Below are 14931 nucleotides of genomic sequence, written 5' to 3' on the forward strand. Positions count from 1 at the left end.
ATTATTCTATTTATTTTATTAATGATGTGTATATATATCTATAATTCTATTTATCTATTTGATGCTATTGATGTTGTACTTGTTTGTTTTGTTGTCTGTCTCCCCCTTCTAGACTGTGAGCCCATTGTTGGGTAGGGACCGTCTCTATATGTTGCCAAATTGTACTTCCCAAGCACTTAGTACAGTGCTCTGCATACAGTAAGTGCTCAATAAATATGATTGATTGAATCAATGAATGAGTGAATGAGAAGGGAGTGGTCAACAGTGTCAAAGGCAGCTGAGACGTCAAGGAGGATTAGGAATGGAGTAGAGGCCATTTGCAGGATGGAGATCATGTGTGAACCTTTGAGGAGGTGGTTTCCATGGATTGAAAGGGAGAGAAGCCCAGATTGGAGAGGTTAAGTAGAGAATTGAAGGAGAGAAACTTGAAAGAGTGGATATAGACAACTCGCTCAAGGAGTTTGGAGAAGAATCGTAGGCAAGAGATGGCGATGATAACTGGAGGAGCATTGGGTTCAAGGGAGCGTTTTTTTAGGGTAGGGGAGACGTGAGCATGTTTGAAAGCAGTGGGGAGGAAGCCATTGGAGAGTGAATAATTGATGATGGTGGTCTGGGAGCAAGAAGGAAGGGGCAAGTGATAAGGTGTGAAGGAATGGGGTTGGAGGTGAAGTGGAGTTGGTGAATTTGAGAGAAGCTAGGAGGGAAAGATGAGAGGGTTGGAAGGGTAGGAGGAGGGAGGGATTGGAGAGGAGCAGGGAAGATTTTAGGAAGATCAATCCTGATGGTTTCAGTTTTCTCAGAAAAGTTACACAGCCAGGTCATAAGGGGCAACAGATGGGGGAAAAGGAGGTTAGGTGGGTTGAGGGGGTTAAATATTTGAAACAACTGGTGAGGGTAATGGATATGGGAGTCATTAAGGATGGAGAAATAATGTTGCAGGGCAGAATTAAACAGGGCAACGATGAAGTTGAGGTGCATTGGTTGGCTTGATAGCTCTATGTCCATCAGCAGAGCTCTGCAGCTCATGCACAGGAGTGAAGGAAGTGGACCATAAAGGTGATCCAGGCTGTGGGATAGTGGTATGAGGTCACTGAAGGTTAGGGGAATGAGTAAGTTAAATTCAGTGGAGAGGGTGCTGTTGAGGGCGTCAATTTGGCCGTCAAAGTAAGGTAGTTTGGATAGAGAGACTACATAAGGTATTGGGTGGGTCTTAATGATTGGGGGTTTTAGATTGCAGGGAGAAGAAGTGTGGGAGAGAAGGCCAGATGAGGCTGTGGTCAGAGAAATTTCGGAGTTGGTTGAGTGTAGGGATTGCAATAAGTGACTAGAGATGATGGATCAAGTGTTGTCCAACTGGGTGAGCTGGGGTGGAGTAGTGGTCAGTGGAGTTGAGGAAGTGATAGAAAGTGAGCTGCGGGTAAGGTCATCAGGACAATGTATGTGGATATTGATGTCTCAAGGATCAATGTAAGGATGGAGAAGATGTAATGTGAGAAAGGCATCAAATTTGTTAGAAAGTTGGAGCTATGGCCTGGGGGGTGGCAGAGGACTGTGACTATTGTCTGGAGTGGGTGGTAGAGGTGGATGATATGGGCTTTGAAGGAAGGGAAAGAGAAATGGGAGAAATGGAATGGAATGAAAGTGGCATTGGGGATCAAGAAGGAAGCCAACTCCTCCCCCTTTCCTGATGAGGTCCCCTCTAGAGAGACTGTGTCTTCTGGGAAAGCTAGGTTTCAGTGATGGGTCAAACCCCGGTCCTGCCTGGCCCAGTTTTCCAGAAGACACATCTTTGCTGGGTTGGTGGTGCCCACCCCAGCTTTCCCTGACTGAGATAGTGGGCTCCTTCTTGCTGGACCAGGAGGCCTTAGATTAGAGCACTGGTCTGGGAAGCAGGCCACCTGTGTTCTCAGCTCCTAAGGAGCCTCTGTTTTTCTCTCTGCCCATAAGGAGAGTCCTAGGCTCTCTGGGGACTTCCTGAGGCTGGAGATTGGATCAAATGATCCCTCGGGGCTCTTCGCCATCTGAGAATTTGGCAATTCCACTGGCCAAGGAACACAGAGGAAAGAGCAGGCCGATAACCAAGCCATTCCTTAACTCTGTGGAGCAGGACTGACAGAAAAGTAGTGATTTTCTATGTCTACCAGAGTTTGAGCATGTGATCTCTTTCCTCACTGCTACAAGGTGGAGAACTGAAAGGCTCCAATGGGAGAGTTGAAAGCATTGCTGAGATGCCCTGGCATCCAACCTTCCTGCCCTTGCAGAGAGGGCAGCGAACTGCCAAGTTGGAGGAGTTTCATTCTGATCCATAACCATGGGTATCAGGTCTCAGAAGGGGCCCAACGGAAGAGTCGGAGAGTGTCACCGTAGTGAAAGGTGGGGGGACAGAGTGAAACACAACAATTGGTCTGTTCCAATCCCACATCACCCTGTGCCAGTGAAGCTGCAATAGGCTGGGTGCAAAACCAACAGGAGGATATGTTTCTTCATTCATCTGGGGGAAGGAGTATGAAATGTGTTTACTTGGGAAGTCCGTATGGGGAAAAAATATCAGTAAGTTCCAGAGAGCTTTGTGGAAATTCATTCATTCAATCATTTATTGAGCGCTTTCTGTGTGTAAAGCACTGTACTAAGTGCTTGGGAGAGAACAATACAACAACAGTCACATTCCCTGCCCATGGATGGTAATGCCATGAAGGACTTGAAAGAGAAACACCAAGGAGGTTATAGCCAATACTTCTTACTTGTGAGGATGGATTTCTATTAGCTGTTCATTTATTCAGTCGTATTTATTGAGGCACTTACTGTGTGCAGAGCACTGTACTAAGCACTTGGGAGAGTACTTACAAAACCATAAAAGTCACATTCCTTGCCCCAAATGAGCTTACAGTGTAGAAGGGGAGGCAGACATTAATATAAATAAATTGCCGATTTGTACATAAGTGCTATGGGAGCTGGACGGGGGTATGAAGAAAGGAGCAAGTCATCGTGAAAGCAGAAGGGAGTGGGAGAAGAGGAAAGGGGCTTAGTCATGGGAAGGCTTCTTGGAGGAAATGTGCCTTCAGTAAGGTTTTTGAAGCAGGAGAAAAGTAAACTGTCTGTCGGAATTGAGTTGGGAGGGTTTTTCAGGCCAGAGGCAGGACATGGACGAGGTCAGCAGCAAGATAGATGAGGTAGAGGTACATTGAGAAGTTTAGCACTAGAGGAGTGAGATATGCAGGCTAGGTTTATAATAGGAGAGTAAAGAGATGAGGTAGGAGGGGCAAGGTGATTGAATGCTTTGAAACCAATGGTGAGGTGTTTTTGTTTGATGTGGAGTTGGATGGGCAACCACTGGAGTTTCCTTGAGTGGGAAAACATGTCCTGAATGTTTTTGAAGCAGAAATGATCTGGCGCGCAGAGTGAAGTATGGACTGGGATGGAGAGAGACAGGAGGCTGGGAGGTCAGCAAGGAGTAGTCAAGGCGGATAGGATAAGTGACTGTATTAACGCAGAGCTGTTACTTAACCTCCAAGCATCCTTTTGAGTCAAAGGCAGACAGAGAACACTGGGCTGGGTGGATCCATCGGTCTTACTTACTGGTCCAGGTCTTTCTCATTCTTTTCTGATGGGGCTTTGCTAAGATTGCTTGGGGTGATTTTGGGAATTCAGAAGGCTATAGACTAAGGAAGTATACTGTGAAGACATACAGTGTGTAGAAATACGTTTTGCTGGGATTTGCCCAGCTAGTGAATTGTGGGGTGGAAGCACTGACATTGTTTAACCGTCACCACTGCGGGGGGAGGGGAGATGGGTGCTGTAGACCACTTTGAACCCCAACCCTAGTTGGTAGGATCACCTGCCTGTCTCCCCCGATTAGACTGTAAGCCCGTCAAAATGGCAGGGACTCTATCTGTTGCCGCTTGTTCATTCCAAGCGCTTAGTACAGTGCTCTGCCACATAGTAAGCGCTCAATAAATACCATTGAATGAATGAATGAATGAATTCTAATAGTTGTGGAGGAGCAGAGAGAGAGTTAGAGGAAGGGGAAAACGAAAGGAAAAGGGTAGGAGATTAAAAAGCTGGGGATAGGAGGGAGAGTGTTCACACTTTGCCCTCCAGGCTCCGACCTCTCACATAGCAGCTCCAGGGACCAGTACAGGGTGTTTACCCACTTCAGGGTAACAGCAGAGTTAGGGGCAGTGGACTTTGGAACCAGGTCCTCCTTGTTCTTCCCATCCAATCCTTCTCTCCTCTCCTTGGGGAGGGGAAATGCCTATTGATGTGGGCTTTCCACCTCTCAAAATAACGCCTACCTTCCACAGAGATAGGTGCAAGTGACCATATTGACCCCTTTGGTCTCATGGGTGATAGTGTCCTTAGTCCGTTTTTAGGTTTATAGACCTTAGATAAAGGCCCTGAGGAGTCTAAGCCTAAATTCCTTTAGACTGTAAGCTCACTGTAGGCAGGGAATGTGTCTGTTATATTGTTATATTGTAATCTTCCAAGCACATAGTAAAGTGCTCTGCTCACAGTTAATGCTCAATAAATACAATCGACTAACTGATTACCTGACAAAGCCACGCTGGTGGGATGGACCCTTAAATGTTTGGACTGTTCCTCTAACAACAGAATGGCTAGGTAACCTTGACTGGACTGGCGAGCTGCATCAGGACCAGAGCAGTTATGAGGACCTTGATGACTTCCTGCTGCACAGCTTTTGTCCCCAGAATCCTCATGCTTCCCACCCGGCCCAGAGGTCCAAATCCAGGGGTTCAGACCCACCATGATAAGGGTCGGGGTTGTGAGGGCCTCCCACCCCACCTGGGGCCCTTTGGAGGCAAGGGGAGGAGGAGTAGAAAAAAAAAAAGGTAAAGAACCTGGTCAAGCACCTCAACCCGCTTACCGCAGGAACCCACTGGGGACAAGTTGGGTGGAAGCATCTTGTTCCGAGCTCCTCATCCAGCACTGGCCAGCCAGGCCCCAATCCGGGATGGCAGAGGCAGCTGTTTTCTGGCCTTCCTTTTCCTTGGGGCCCCAAATGGTGCCAACGAGGAAGCCCTCGTGCCTAAGGGCACTTGAGGCGGAGCTGGGGATCTGGTCTCCCTGGGACAGCCCCACTCCTCCCAGGAGATAGTGTTCTTTGTGGTTGAGCAGGTGGAGGTCGGTCAGGACAAGGATGATCAAGAGGCTTGGGGCAGGCAAGGACATCCCTCCACCAGTGAAGTGGGAGAAGAGCACTGGGTGTTGAGACCTAGTTCCACTGAGCCTAAACTGCGTCCTCTTCAGAAGAGGTCTGTGACTCTCTGCCTGTTCCTTTGGAAGGGCGTTTACAGTGTGAATGAGGTTGTCAGGGGCTTCATGCAGCCCGCCTTACCTGCCCTCCCACTCGGACGTTCCACCAAGCCTGTTGTGTCCTTCCAACCCTGCCCTGCAGCTGCTTGGCAACCCAATATCCATGGGGCTGTGGGCAAGAAGGGGCTTCCACTCTTATCGCTCCTGTAGGGAAGAGGTCTGGGGCCTGATACTGGATGATTCCCACCCCCCAGTAGGACACCTGCCGGCTTATGTTTGAAATATGGATGTGTCATGACTCATCGGCCTTCAACAACATTTTTTGGTCCCTGGGCCCAGGCCACTGAACTGGGGCTGGGACAAACTCCAGACGTTACCAGGCCCTGACCTTAAGGAGCTTCCAGTCTTCACCTATGATAGATTGCTTCATCCTGTAGCTTTACCCTGTCCCTCTGGCTCCTTTCTTCAATCCCCCAGAAGCCCCACCCCATCCCACCCCTTGTGCAGGTAGCTGGTGGCTGGGTTGGGTTTCAAACCATCCCCTTCCCCACGTTGTGCGTTTGACCCTTCAAACCAGTGACCCTCTGGCTGCTCTTGTGGTCTCTGTTCTCACTAATCCTTCTCTTTTATTTTATCCTTTCAGAAAAGCCAGAGTTGGTATAATGTAAGTACTCATGTTTCTCTTCTCCCTGGGTACTGTAGGGTGGGACAGTGGGGATGAGACAAGGGAGGGGAGGTCACGAGGGTTGAGGGCAGGCCATTGGCTTCTTTCTCTGGCAGCGGGCAGGGCCAGCGTGTCCAGAGGAAAGGGGAAGGGTGATAGTGGGGGACCCCTTCCCCCGATCCCCTCCCCCAATGCTTGTCCAGTTCTTCTGCCCCGTTGACCAAAGTTTCCTTGCCGTTTCCTCAGGAGAAGCCTTCCACCCCAGAATCTGGAACCCAGGGTTCCTGAGGGAACGGATGGCGGACCTTCTCCCTCCAGACAGTCATCTTTAATCAGGTCCCCTTCAAGCTTCTAGAACTCCAGCTTTAAGGGCTTCCTTCCTCAGCAGGAGCCACGGCTTCTCACCACTTGCCCTGCATCCACCCACCCCCACCCTCGCCAGTCTGTCATTTCTGGGCCAAGGAAGGCAGCGTCCCTGGGCCACTTGGGTCATGTTGACTGTCCTGCAGTGTTTTGACCTTCCCTTGTGGCCCTATTGCCCTCAACCCCTGGCCAAGGCCCCCTGCTCTAAAGCACTTTGCCCCAGGAACCGCCTGCTGGTGGATTTCAACTTGGAACCTCTCAGGAAGCACCTGTCCGCGGTTCTCTTTTGCCCAGCACTGGGAACTTCACTGCCGACCCGCTCCTATTGTCACCATTCCTTGGGTGGAATCCTCCCTCACCCCTCCTCCAGCAAGTGGCCCGTTGGGCTCCCCTTCCCCATTCTCAGCTGTTTTGGCTCCATCCCCACCCTGAGCAGAGAGGTGATGCCTGTATATCTGTTTGCCTCAGTGGCGGGGATGGGAAGGGACACCTCTGTTAAGGCAGAAAGGGAAAGTGGGTGGTGGAATTAGGCATGGAGGGGACAGGCTGCCTAGGACCCTGGGCTCATTTAAGATATTAGTGTTAGGAGAAGCCTGATTTCAGAGAGGAACCTTGAGCCAAAGCCAATTTTGTGTTTGTGTGTGTGTGTGTGGGTGTGGGCGAGCGTGCACACACGTGTGTGTGTACAGCAATTCCCCAATTGAAACCCAACCCAGTAATAATAATAATAGTATTTATTAAGTGCTTACTATGTTCCAAGCACTGTTCTAAGCTTAGAAGTGAATCAGTTAACAAGTTAATCAGATTCCTTAGCAGATTGGGGCTCTGGCTGAGGTCCTCTGTCCCCAGACCTCTCTCCTCTTGGTCAGTCTCTGCCCTCTTGGTGCTCAGTGGCCAGCCTGAGGGGAGTTAGGCCCAAATTTGCCTCAGATTGGCCCCTTGTGGGGCAGGAAGATGGTCCTTGGAAGAGCACCAGGCTACTGCTGCTGTTGCACTCCTGTACAGTATCAGTTTGACAATTGTTTGGGTCTTTCCCTGGTTCCTCTCTCCCCAGCCCTCGAGCCCTGAACCAGAGGCTCCAGTTTGGCCAGGGACAGCCGAGCTCACTACGAGTAAGGGGCTGGATTGGGCCAATCCCTTAGGATTGATGGGTTTTGGGCTGAAATCCCCAAGAGACCAGTGTGCCATCCCTGTGGGTGGAAACATGGGAGGGGGGCAGAAAAGACACAGCTGCAACACTGACTAATCACATCATTAAAAGGGTTTGCTTTTCAGAAAATGGAAATCCCTCCCCCCGCCCTCCTTCCTTCTCTCTTCTTCCTGTCCCCTCTCTTTCCTCTGCTCTTTCACCCTATCCATGTCTTTCTTTCCTTCTCCTGGCTCTTCTTCATCCTCTTCTCCATCCCTTTCTCTTCCCTCCTCCCCTCCTCACTCCTTCCTCGGTGGCTCCCCCACTCCTTCCTCTGTACCCCCTCTTTTTCCTACTTGTTCATTCTCTCCTCTCTCTATCTCTCTCTTTACCTCCCCCTCCACCATCCCTTACCTCTCCCCCTACCCATCCCCAAGCACTGTTTGAGTGGGCCAGAGTCAGTTTAAACTGAAAAGGTGCACTGATCAATGAGTGAGAAGACAGGACAGAAGAAAGAACCTAGCAGGGTATGCTTATCCTCTGATCGTAATTTAAATTCTCAATTCTGGAACTACCTAAAGCCCCGTTGGCAAGTATTTTCTCCAGTTAAAGGAGACTTGCAGATAAGTACCAGCCCTCATCACCTCACACCTCTGGGCAGCGTGGCTCAGTGGAAAGAGCACGGACTTTGGAGTCAGGGCTCATGAGTTCGAATCCCAGCTCTGCCACTGTTGCTGTGTGACTGTGGGCAAGTCACTTAACTCTCTGTGCCTCAGTTCCCTCATCTGTAAAATGGGGATCAAGATGTGAGCCCCACGTGGGACAACCTGATTCCCCTATGTCTACCCCAGCGCTTAGAACAGTGCTCGGCACATAGTAAGCGCTTAACAAATACCAACATTATTATTATTATTATTATTAACCCACTCAGGCTAAGGATTAAGGTGTTGTTCATTTCTTTTCTTCTTGGTGGAAAATCAGGGGGTACTGGGGAAGGGAGACAGTGAGGCCAGACTTACGAAAGGGGACCAAGGTGGAAATCAGTTGGCTGGAATGAAGGAGGGGGGAACTGGAAAATACAGGGAAATAAAAGGAAAGACCACAGAGGGAGACAGAAACTGAACTAGAAGGGCAAGGTAAGCTGAGTCAATAAGCAGCCAGCTCAGATAGGTGGCCCAGGCCCTGAGGAGCTTCTTTTTGCATGTTGCTGTGTATCTGTTGTTCTCATGTTTGATCCTCTTCTCTCTCTCTCTCTCTCTCTCATATTTTTTCTGTCTTTCCTCCTGTGTGTTTAGGCATGAAGACAGCACATCCGGAGAGTAAGCACTGGCTGTCTTCTTTGTACACCATTTAGACGGTAGCACCTCTGGGGACTGGGACCAGCTGAAAGCAGCATGGGGAATGGGGCTAGGGAGTAGAGGACCCTGGAGTGGGGAGGCAGCAGACTTGAGCCTCTGCTAGGCCCCATGGAGGGGCAGGTCTGCTCCCTGAAACTCAGCCATGCCCTCCCCACCCCCACCAGTTCCCTCGTTCTGATCTCAGCCCATAATGGGATCTTGGCAGGGAGAAAGGAACTGTGGGAGTGGGCAAGCATGCTGTGTGCAGGATCCATGGCCCCATACTTGCCCCTTCCTTCTCCTGCCTGTGCAGGGAGCCAGCCCAACTCACCTGGGCAACATATGCTCCAGCAAACCTCAAGCACATCATGCACCCACGTGCATGTCTCCATATGCTAAATACTAATGTGTGCACAAGCACTTACTCATCTTGGATTTGCCTGTCTTGCCTTCTCCCCAGTGATCCCTTCTGTGGAGCTCTGGCTAACCGTGCTGCTTTGGGCTGGTTTTCCTGGTTCCCGCCTCCTCTCAGTGTCCTTCCCTATCTCTGTCTGCATCCCCTTTGGCTTTTGAGATGTTGGAGGTTGGCTTTCAGAGTAACTTTTTTGCCGCTGCCCCACCCCCACCCAGCCCTGCTGTCCAAGCTGGCTCTGAAACTTGTGTGGAAGTTAGGACTCCATTCCATGTCCCTTTGGCCCAGGCTGGGCACCCTGATATGCCATCTCTCTCTGAACGCTTGGGTGGTTTGCACGTAGGCCTGGGAGGTGGGTACCCACCCCCAGGGGGAAAGACTCCCTTCTCCCCCTCCCCCCCTCCCCCCCCTCCCCAAATAGGCTTTTGGTCACTCTAGGGTCAAGTCATAGAATGGCTACCTAGCAAGAGCAGAAGCCCTAGAGGAGGCAGTGGGCTGTGGGATACTGGAGGCCTAGGGTGCATGGCCAGCCCATGATGGAGCCACACCAGAATTGAACATTGGCAGCTGTGACCCTTCTCTCTCTTAGCAGCAAAGAAGGCTAAGCCCCTCCCCCTTTCCTACCCTATATTCAGAACTTCAAGAACCATGGACAAGAGCGGGGGGCTGGTCATTACCATGTCCATGGCCAGGATTCTTTCTTGGGAACCCAGAGCTTATTAGATAGGTGACAGGGGCCTCAGGTGAGTGAGGACTGAAGTTGAAGGATAGGCAAGCAACCGGAGATCTGGGGCACTGGGGAGGAAGGGGCTAAGGATGGGTGACACTGCTGGAGGAAGCATCTTTCCCCAAAGCATCTTGCTCAGTCAAGGCCTCAGAAGGGAGAGGAAGGGAGGTGTTTGTGGGGACTTGGAGTGGCAGGTTGGGGGGGAAAGAAAATAGTCTGATAGCCACACCTTGATAGTCATAATCCCCACCTCACCCAATCATTCTCACCCATTAGCCTCTCCCAGGAGCTTGAGAGACGGTGAGGAAGGGTGAGGAAGTGACGGGAGCCAGGCAGAGAAGGCTCTGTTGTGGGGAGCCCAAGATGGAGTCAATCATGGGGAAGTATTCATTCAATCGTATTTATTGAGCACTTTCTGTGTGCAGCGCACTGTCCTAAGCACTTGGGGGAGTACAGTATAACAATAAGCAGACACATTCCCTACCACAATGAGCTTACAGTCTAAAGGGGAGACAGACTTTGCCCAGTAACTGGGAGACCTCCACCTGCCCCCAGCAGAATCCCAGGGCTTAGAGAGTCTTTCGCATTGCCTCCAAGCATCTCTCTGGAGGGAGGCCTCAGGACCTGGCATCGCTGCTATCAGTCTTGGTTGGAGGAGTCCAGGCTGCCTCAAACCTTCCTCTGCCCTTAGCTCCCATTCCTGCCAGGATTGTTGGTTCAGCCAGCCCGTCGGCTCTCAAGGCAGAGGTGCAGTGGGGAGCATAGAGCAGTTCAGGTCTTTGCCCTGCTACAAACTTACCCTGCTTCTGGAGAACTCCATCCTTGGTCTCCCTGCTGCAGGCCACCCTCAACCCCGTTGAACAGCCTGCCCAAGCCGCCCATTTCACATCTCGCCCCTCGACATCCTCTCAGGGCCCCCCCGATCCTCTCTTTCTCCTACTTTTCCCTTTTGTAGAAGCAGCAGAAGGGCCTTGAAGGGGAAAAGAGAGCTAGTTTGCTGGATTTGAGGCGGGGGGCATTCGAGGCCAAGAGTAGGATGTGGGCCAGGTGACAGCAGAACAGGCGAGAACGAGGCCCAGTGAGGAGGTTAGCAGCAGAGGATCGGAGTGTGCAGGCTGGGCTGAAGATGGAGAGAAGGGAGGTGAGGTAGGAGGGGGCAAAGTGATGGAGAGCTTTGAAGCCAATAGTGAGGAGTTTTTGCTTCATGCAAAGGTTAATAGTCAACCACTGGAGATTTTTGAGGAGGAGGGTGATATGCCCAGAGCATTTCTGTAGAAAGATAATCTGGGCAGCAGAGTGAAGTATAGACTGAAGCAGGGAGAGACAGGAGGATGGGAAATCAGAAAGGATGCTGTTGCAGCAATCCAGTTAGGATACAATGAGAGATTGTATCAACAAGGAAGCGGTTTGGATGGAGAGGAAAGGGCGGATCGTGGAGATATTGTGAAGGTGAGACCAGCAGGTTTTGGTGACGGATTGGATGTGTGGGGTGAATGAGCGAGCAGAGTCAAGAATGACACCAAAGTTGCGGGCTTGTGAGACGGGAAGGATGGTAGTGCCGTCCACAGTGATGGGGAAGTCAGGGAGAGGACAGGGTTTGGGAGGAAAGATAAGGAGCTCAGGCCTGGACATGTTGAGTTTTAGGTGGCGGGCGGACATCCAGGTGGAGATGTCTTGAAGGCAGGAGGAGATACGAGCCTGGAGGGAGGGAGAGAAAACGGGAGGAGATGTAGATTTGGGTGTCAATGAGAGATTGTATCAACAAGGAAGCGGTTTGGATGGAGAGGAAAGGGCGGATCGTGGAGATATTGTGAAGGTGAGACCAGCAGGTTTTGGTGACGGATTGGATGTGTGGGGTGAATGAGCGAGCAGAGTCAAGGATGACACCAAAGTTGCGGGCTTGTGAGACGGAAAGGATGGTAGTGCCGTCCACAGTGATGGGAAAGTCAGGGAGAGGACAGGGTTTGGGAGGGAAGATAAGGAGCTCCGTTGAGTTTTAGGTGGCGGGCAGACATCCAGGTGGAGATGTCCCGAAGGCAGGAGGAGATACGAGCCCGGAGGGAGGGAAAGAAAACGGGAGGAGATGTAGATTTGGGGGGCATCTGCGTAGAGATGATAGTTGAAGCCGTGGGAGCCGGTGAGTACACCAGGGCAGTGAGTGTAGATGGAGAACGAAAGGGGACTGAGAACTGACCCTTGAGGAACCCCTACAGTTAAGGGATGGGAAACGAAGGAGGAGCCCGCGAAAGAGACTGAGAATGAATGGCAAGAGAGATAGGTGAACCAGGAGGGGACTGAGTCTGTGAAGCCAAGTTTAGATAACGTGTCGAGGAGAAAGGATGGTCAACATTGTCAAAGGCAGCTGAGAGGTCAAGGAGGATTAGGATAGAGTAGGAGCCATTGGATTTGGCAAGAAGGCGGTCATGGGTGACCTTTGAAAGGGTGGTTTGGGTGGAGTGGAGGGGGTCAGAAGCCAGATTGGAGGGAGTCCAGGAGAGAGTTGGAGTTGACGAATTTGAGGCAGTGAGTGTAGATGACTCACTCTAGGAGTTTGGAAAGGAAGGGTAGGAGGGAGATAGGGTGATAACCAGAGGGGGCAGTGGGGTCGAGTTTAGGATGGGGGAGATGTGGGCACGTTTGAAGGCATGAGGGAAGAAGACATTGGAGAGTGAGCAGTTGAAGATGGAAGTTAAGGAGGGGAGGAGGGAAAGGGTGAGAGTTTTTATAAGGTGAGAGGGAATGGGGTTCGAAGCACAGGAGGAGGGGGTGGCACTTGAGAGGAGGGAGATCTCCTCTGAAGATACTGCTGGGGAGGATGGGAAAATAGAGGAGGGAGTTGAGAGTGGAGGGAATGGAAGAGGGGGAGAGGTGACTCTGGGGAGCTCATACCTGATGGTGTTAATTTTCCTAATGAAGTAGGTGGCCAGATCGTTGGGGGTGAGGGATGGAGGAGGGGGAGGATCAGGAAACCTGAGGAGGGGGTTAAATGTCCAGGACACCTTTCCCCCATAGTGAAGATTAAGTGGTTTCCTGCCCCCATCGCTTAACCCCAACATTCTTGTCGAAGCAGGAAGCTTTAGATTTCCTTCCAGGGGGCAATTATTAATTTGGTTTTTCTAACCAAGGTCAGGGCTCCACCCAGAGCCCCTGCCCCATCCTCTCCCAGGTCCTCTGCTGCCCCCAGACTAAGCAGGTATCACTCAGTCCCGGCTCCTTCTGTTTGCTGTAGGGTTAATGTTTACCTGGGTGCTTCCGGGATGGATTACCTCCCATCCCCGAGCTCAGCAGGGAGGGCAGGAGAAAACACGTAACTATTTCTTTCTTTCTTTGAGCCAAACCTACCACAGATGTTCCAGCAGCAGTAACTGAAAACCCAGCCGTAGACTTCCTACCTTGCCTGGCCCCTAGGTCTTGGGAGCTGGCCCAAGCTGAGGGGTACTGAGGCTAGGCATGGGTAATCCTCAAATGATTTTATTTGGCTTAAGGCTTCTCCACTCTGAGGTCTGATGGCATCCAGCAAACCTAACGCCATGGAACCTGGAGAATGGGACATCCCCACCCAACCTGGTCCAGTTCCAGTTGTATTATATCAGGGGAATAGGAGGGTCAGGGAGTGTAGGCCAGGGCTCCTGACCATTCTTTCTCTGCAAAAGACCCTAGTACTTAAGTCCAGAGTTCAAAGAGGGTGATCAACAACTAGCATTTGTGATGGCAGGAATGGTGGGGGGTGAGTAACTGTGGTTAGTGGGGAGGGTGAGCTGAGTCGGGGGGGTGGGGAGGGGGGTGGTGTTGGGAGGGGAGAGAGAGCGAAAGCAAGAACATTCCTGCATGTAGAAGCCAGATGTTTTATGGGGAAAGGTGGTGTGGGCTTGGAGTGGGTGGTTAGGACAGGGGAAGAGAAGGTGGGTCTTCATCCACTTGGTCAGCCCTTGCCTTGGGAAGCATTAGTTTGACATAAGCTGGGACTTCTGTGATTGGGAATGCCCAGTGCAGGGGCCTTCAGGGCCAAACTGGATCCCATCCACCCCAGCCTGGCAGCCCTACCCCCTGCCTGGAGTCTGGTCCTCTGGCAGCCCTGCCTCCTGCCTCCCCTCTCACCCAGGGCCTGGCTCTCTGGTACCCCTGACTTCCCTACTCCATATCTTGACCCCCTGTCCTTGGTTGAGGTGCCAGAGTGAGCATCCAGCTTTTTGCCAAATTTGAGGAGGCAGGGGCTCCTGGAAGCCCTTCCCTTTCACCTCTACCTCCCAGGGTCCCAAGTCTTTCAGTGGGCTTTCCGTTGCCTTCCCCTGCCAGAGTCTTGAGCACCTCCCTGGTCACTTTTAGGGTTAGCATTTGGCTTCAGCCTGGACTCTGAACTCTGGGGAAAGGGTGTGAGAGTTCATGCCTGGGACAACCCCTGGGCTTTGCCCTAAGCCTCCTTGGAGAGCAAAGATCAGTGGCCAAGCAGGTGTCCTAGACCCCCTTTGGCCTGAAACTGGATCTGGAGTGGGCGAGGCCTGTATTCTCTCTGGGCTCCTGCTGGGTTGGGAGGCAGCCTCTCAGAGTCTCCCAGCTGTTTCAGTCTCACCTTTCAGATTTCATCATCTCTGTAGTGTCCATGGAGTCTCCTCTTCCCCTCCTTCTCACCTCTCTGATCTCCCCCTCCCCACTGCTTGTTCTGTCCAGCAACTTCCATTGCAGGAAACATCTGCTGGGGGTGCAGGGCTGAGTGAGAGGTTACTGCAGGGCACTGACCAAGACCATCCCCCAGCTTGTCCTGTAACTCGGAGCGGGTGTGCCTGGCGGCAGACTTCTCCCCACTCTCTGCTTCTCCCCCCAAGCCACAGTAACAAAGGAGTCATTGGCTGGACAGCTGGGGAGCTGACGGTCTGGAGGAGAGAGAGGGGCTGAAGGCTGTTCCAGAGGAGGGGTGAAGGAGTGAGGGGAGGGGAGAGGAGGTTCCGCAGTGCACTGTGGTCACAGCTACAGGCAAAGGAGTTGTGAGTCACAACCACCTGTCTTGGGGTCGGAGGTCTGTTGTTCACC

The 14931-nt window shown here is 51.7% G+C and overlaps 1 protein-coding gene across 1 annotated transcript in view; it reads left to right on the forward strand.

Moving 5' to 3' along the window:
• GRAMD1B (GRAM domain containing 1B) overlaps nt 1–14931 on the forward strand; it is a 188129-nt gene that overhangs the window by 146379 nt on the left and 26819 nt on the right. Inside the window, 2 exon segments of the mRNA XM_039913485.1 lie at nt 5915–5935; nt 10859–10934. Of these exon segments, the coding sequence (XP_039769419.1) occupies nt 5915–5935; nt 10859–10934 (97 nt within the window).

The sequence above is a fragment of the Ornithorhynchus anatinus genome, chromosome 11 (assembly GCF_004115215.2).
Source record: "Ornithorhynchus anatinus isolate Pmale09 chromosome 11, mOrnAna1.pri.v4, whole genome shotgun sequence".
Classification (NCBI taxonomy): domain Eukaryota; kingdom Metazoa; phylum Chordata; class Mammalia; order Monotremata; family Ornithorhynchidae; genus Ornithorhynchus; species Ornithorhynchus anatinus.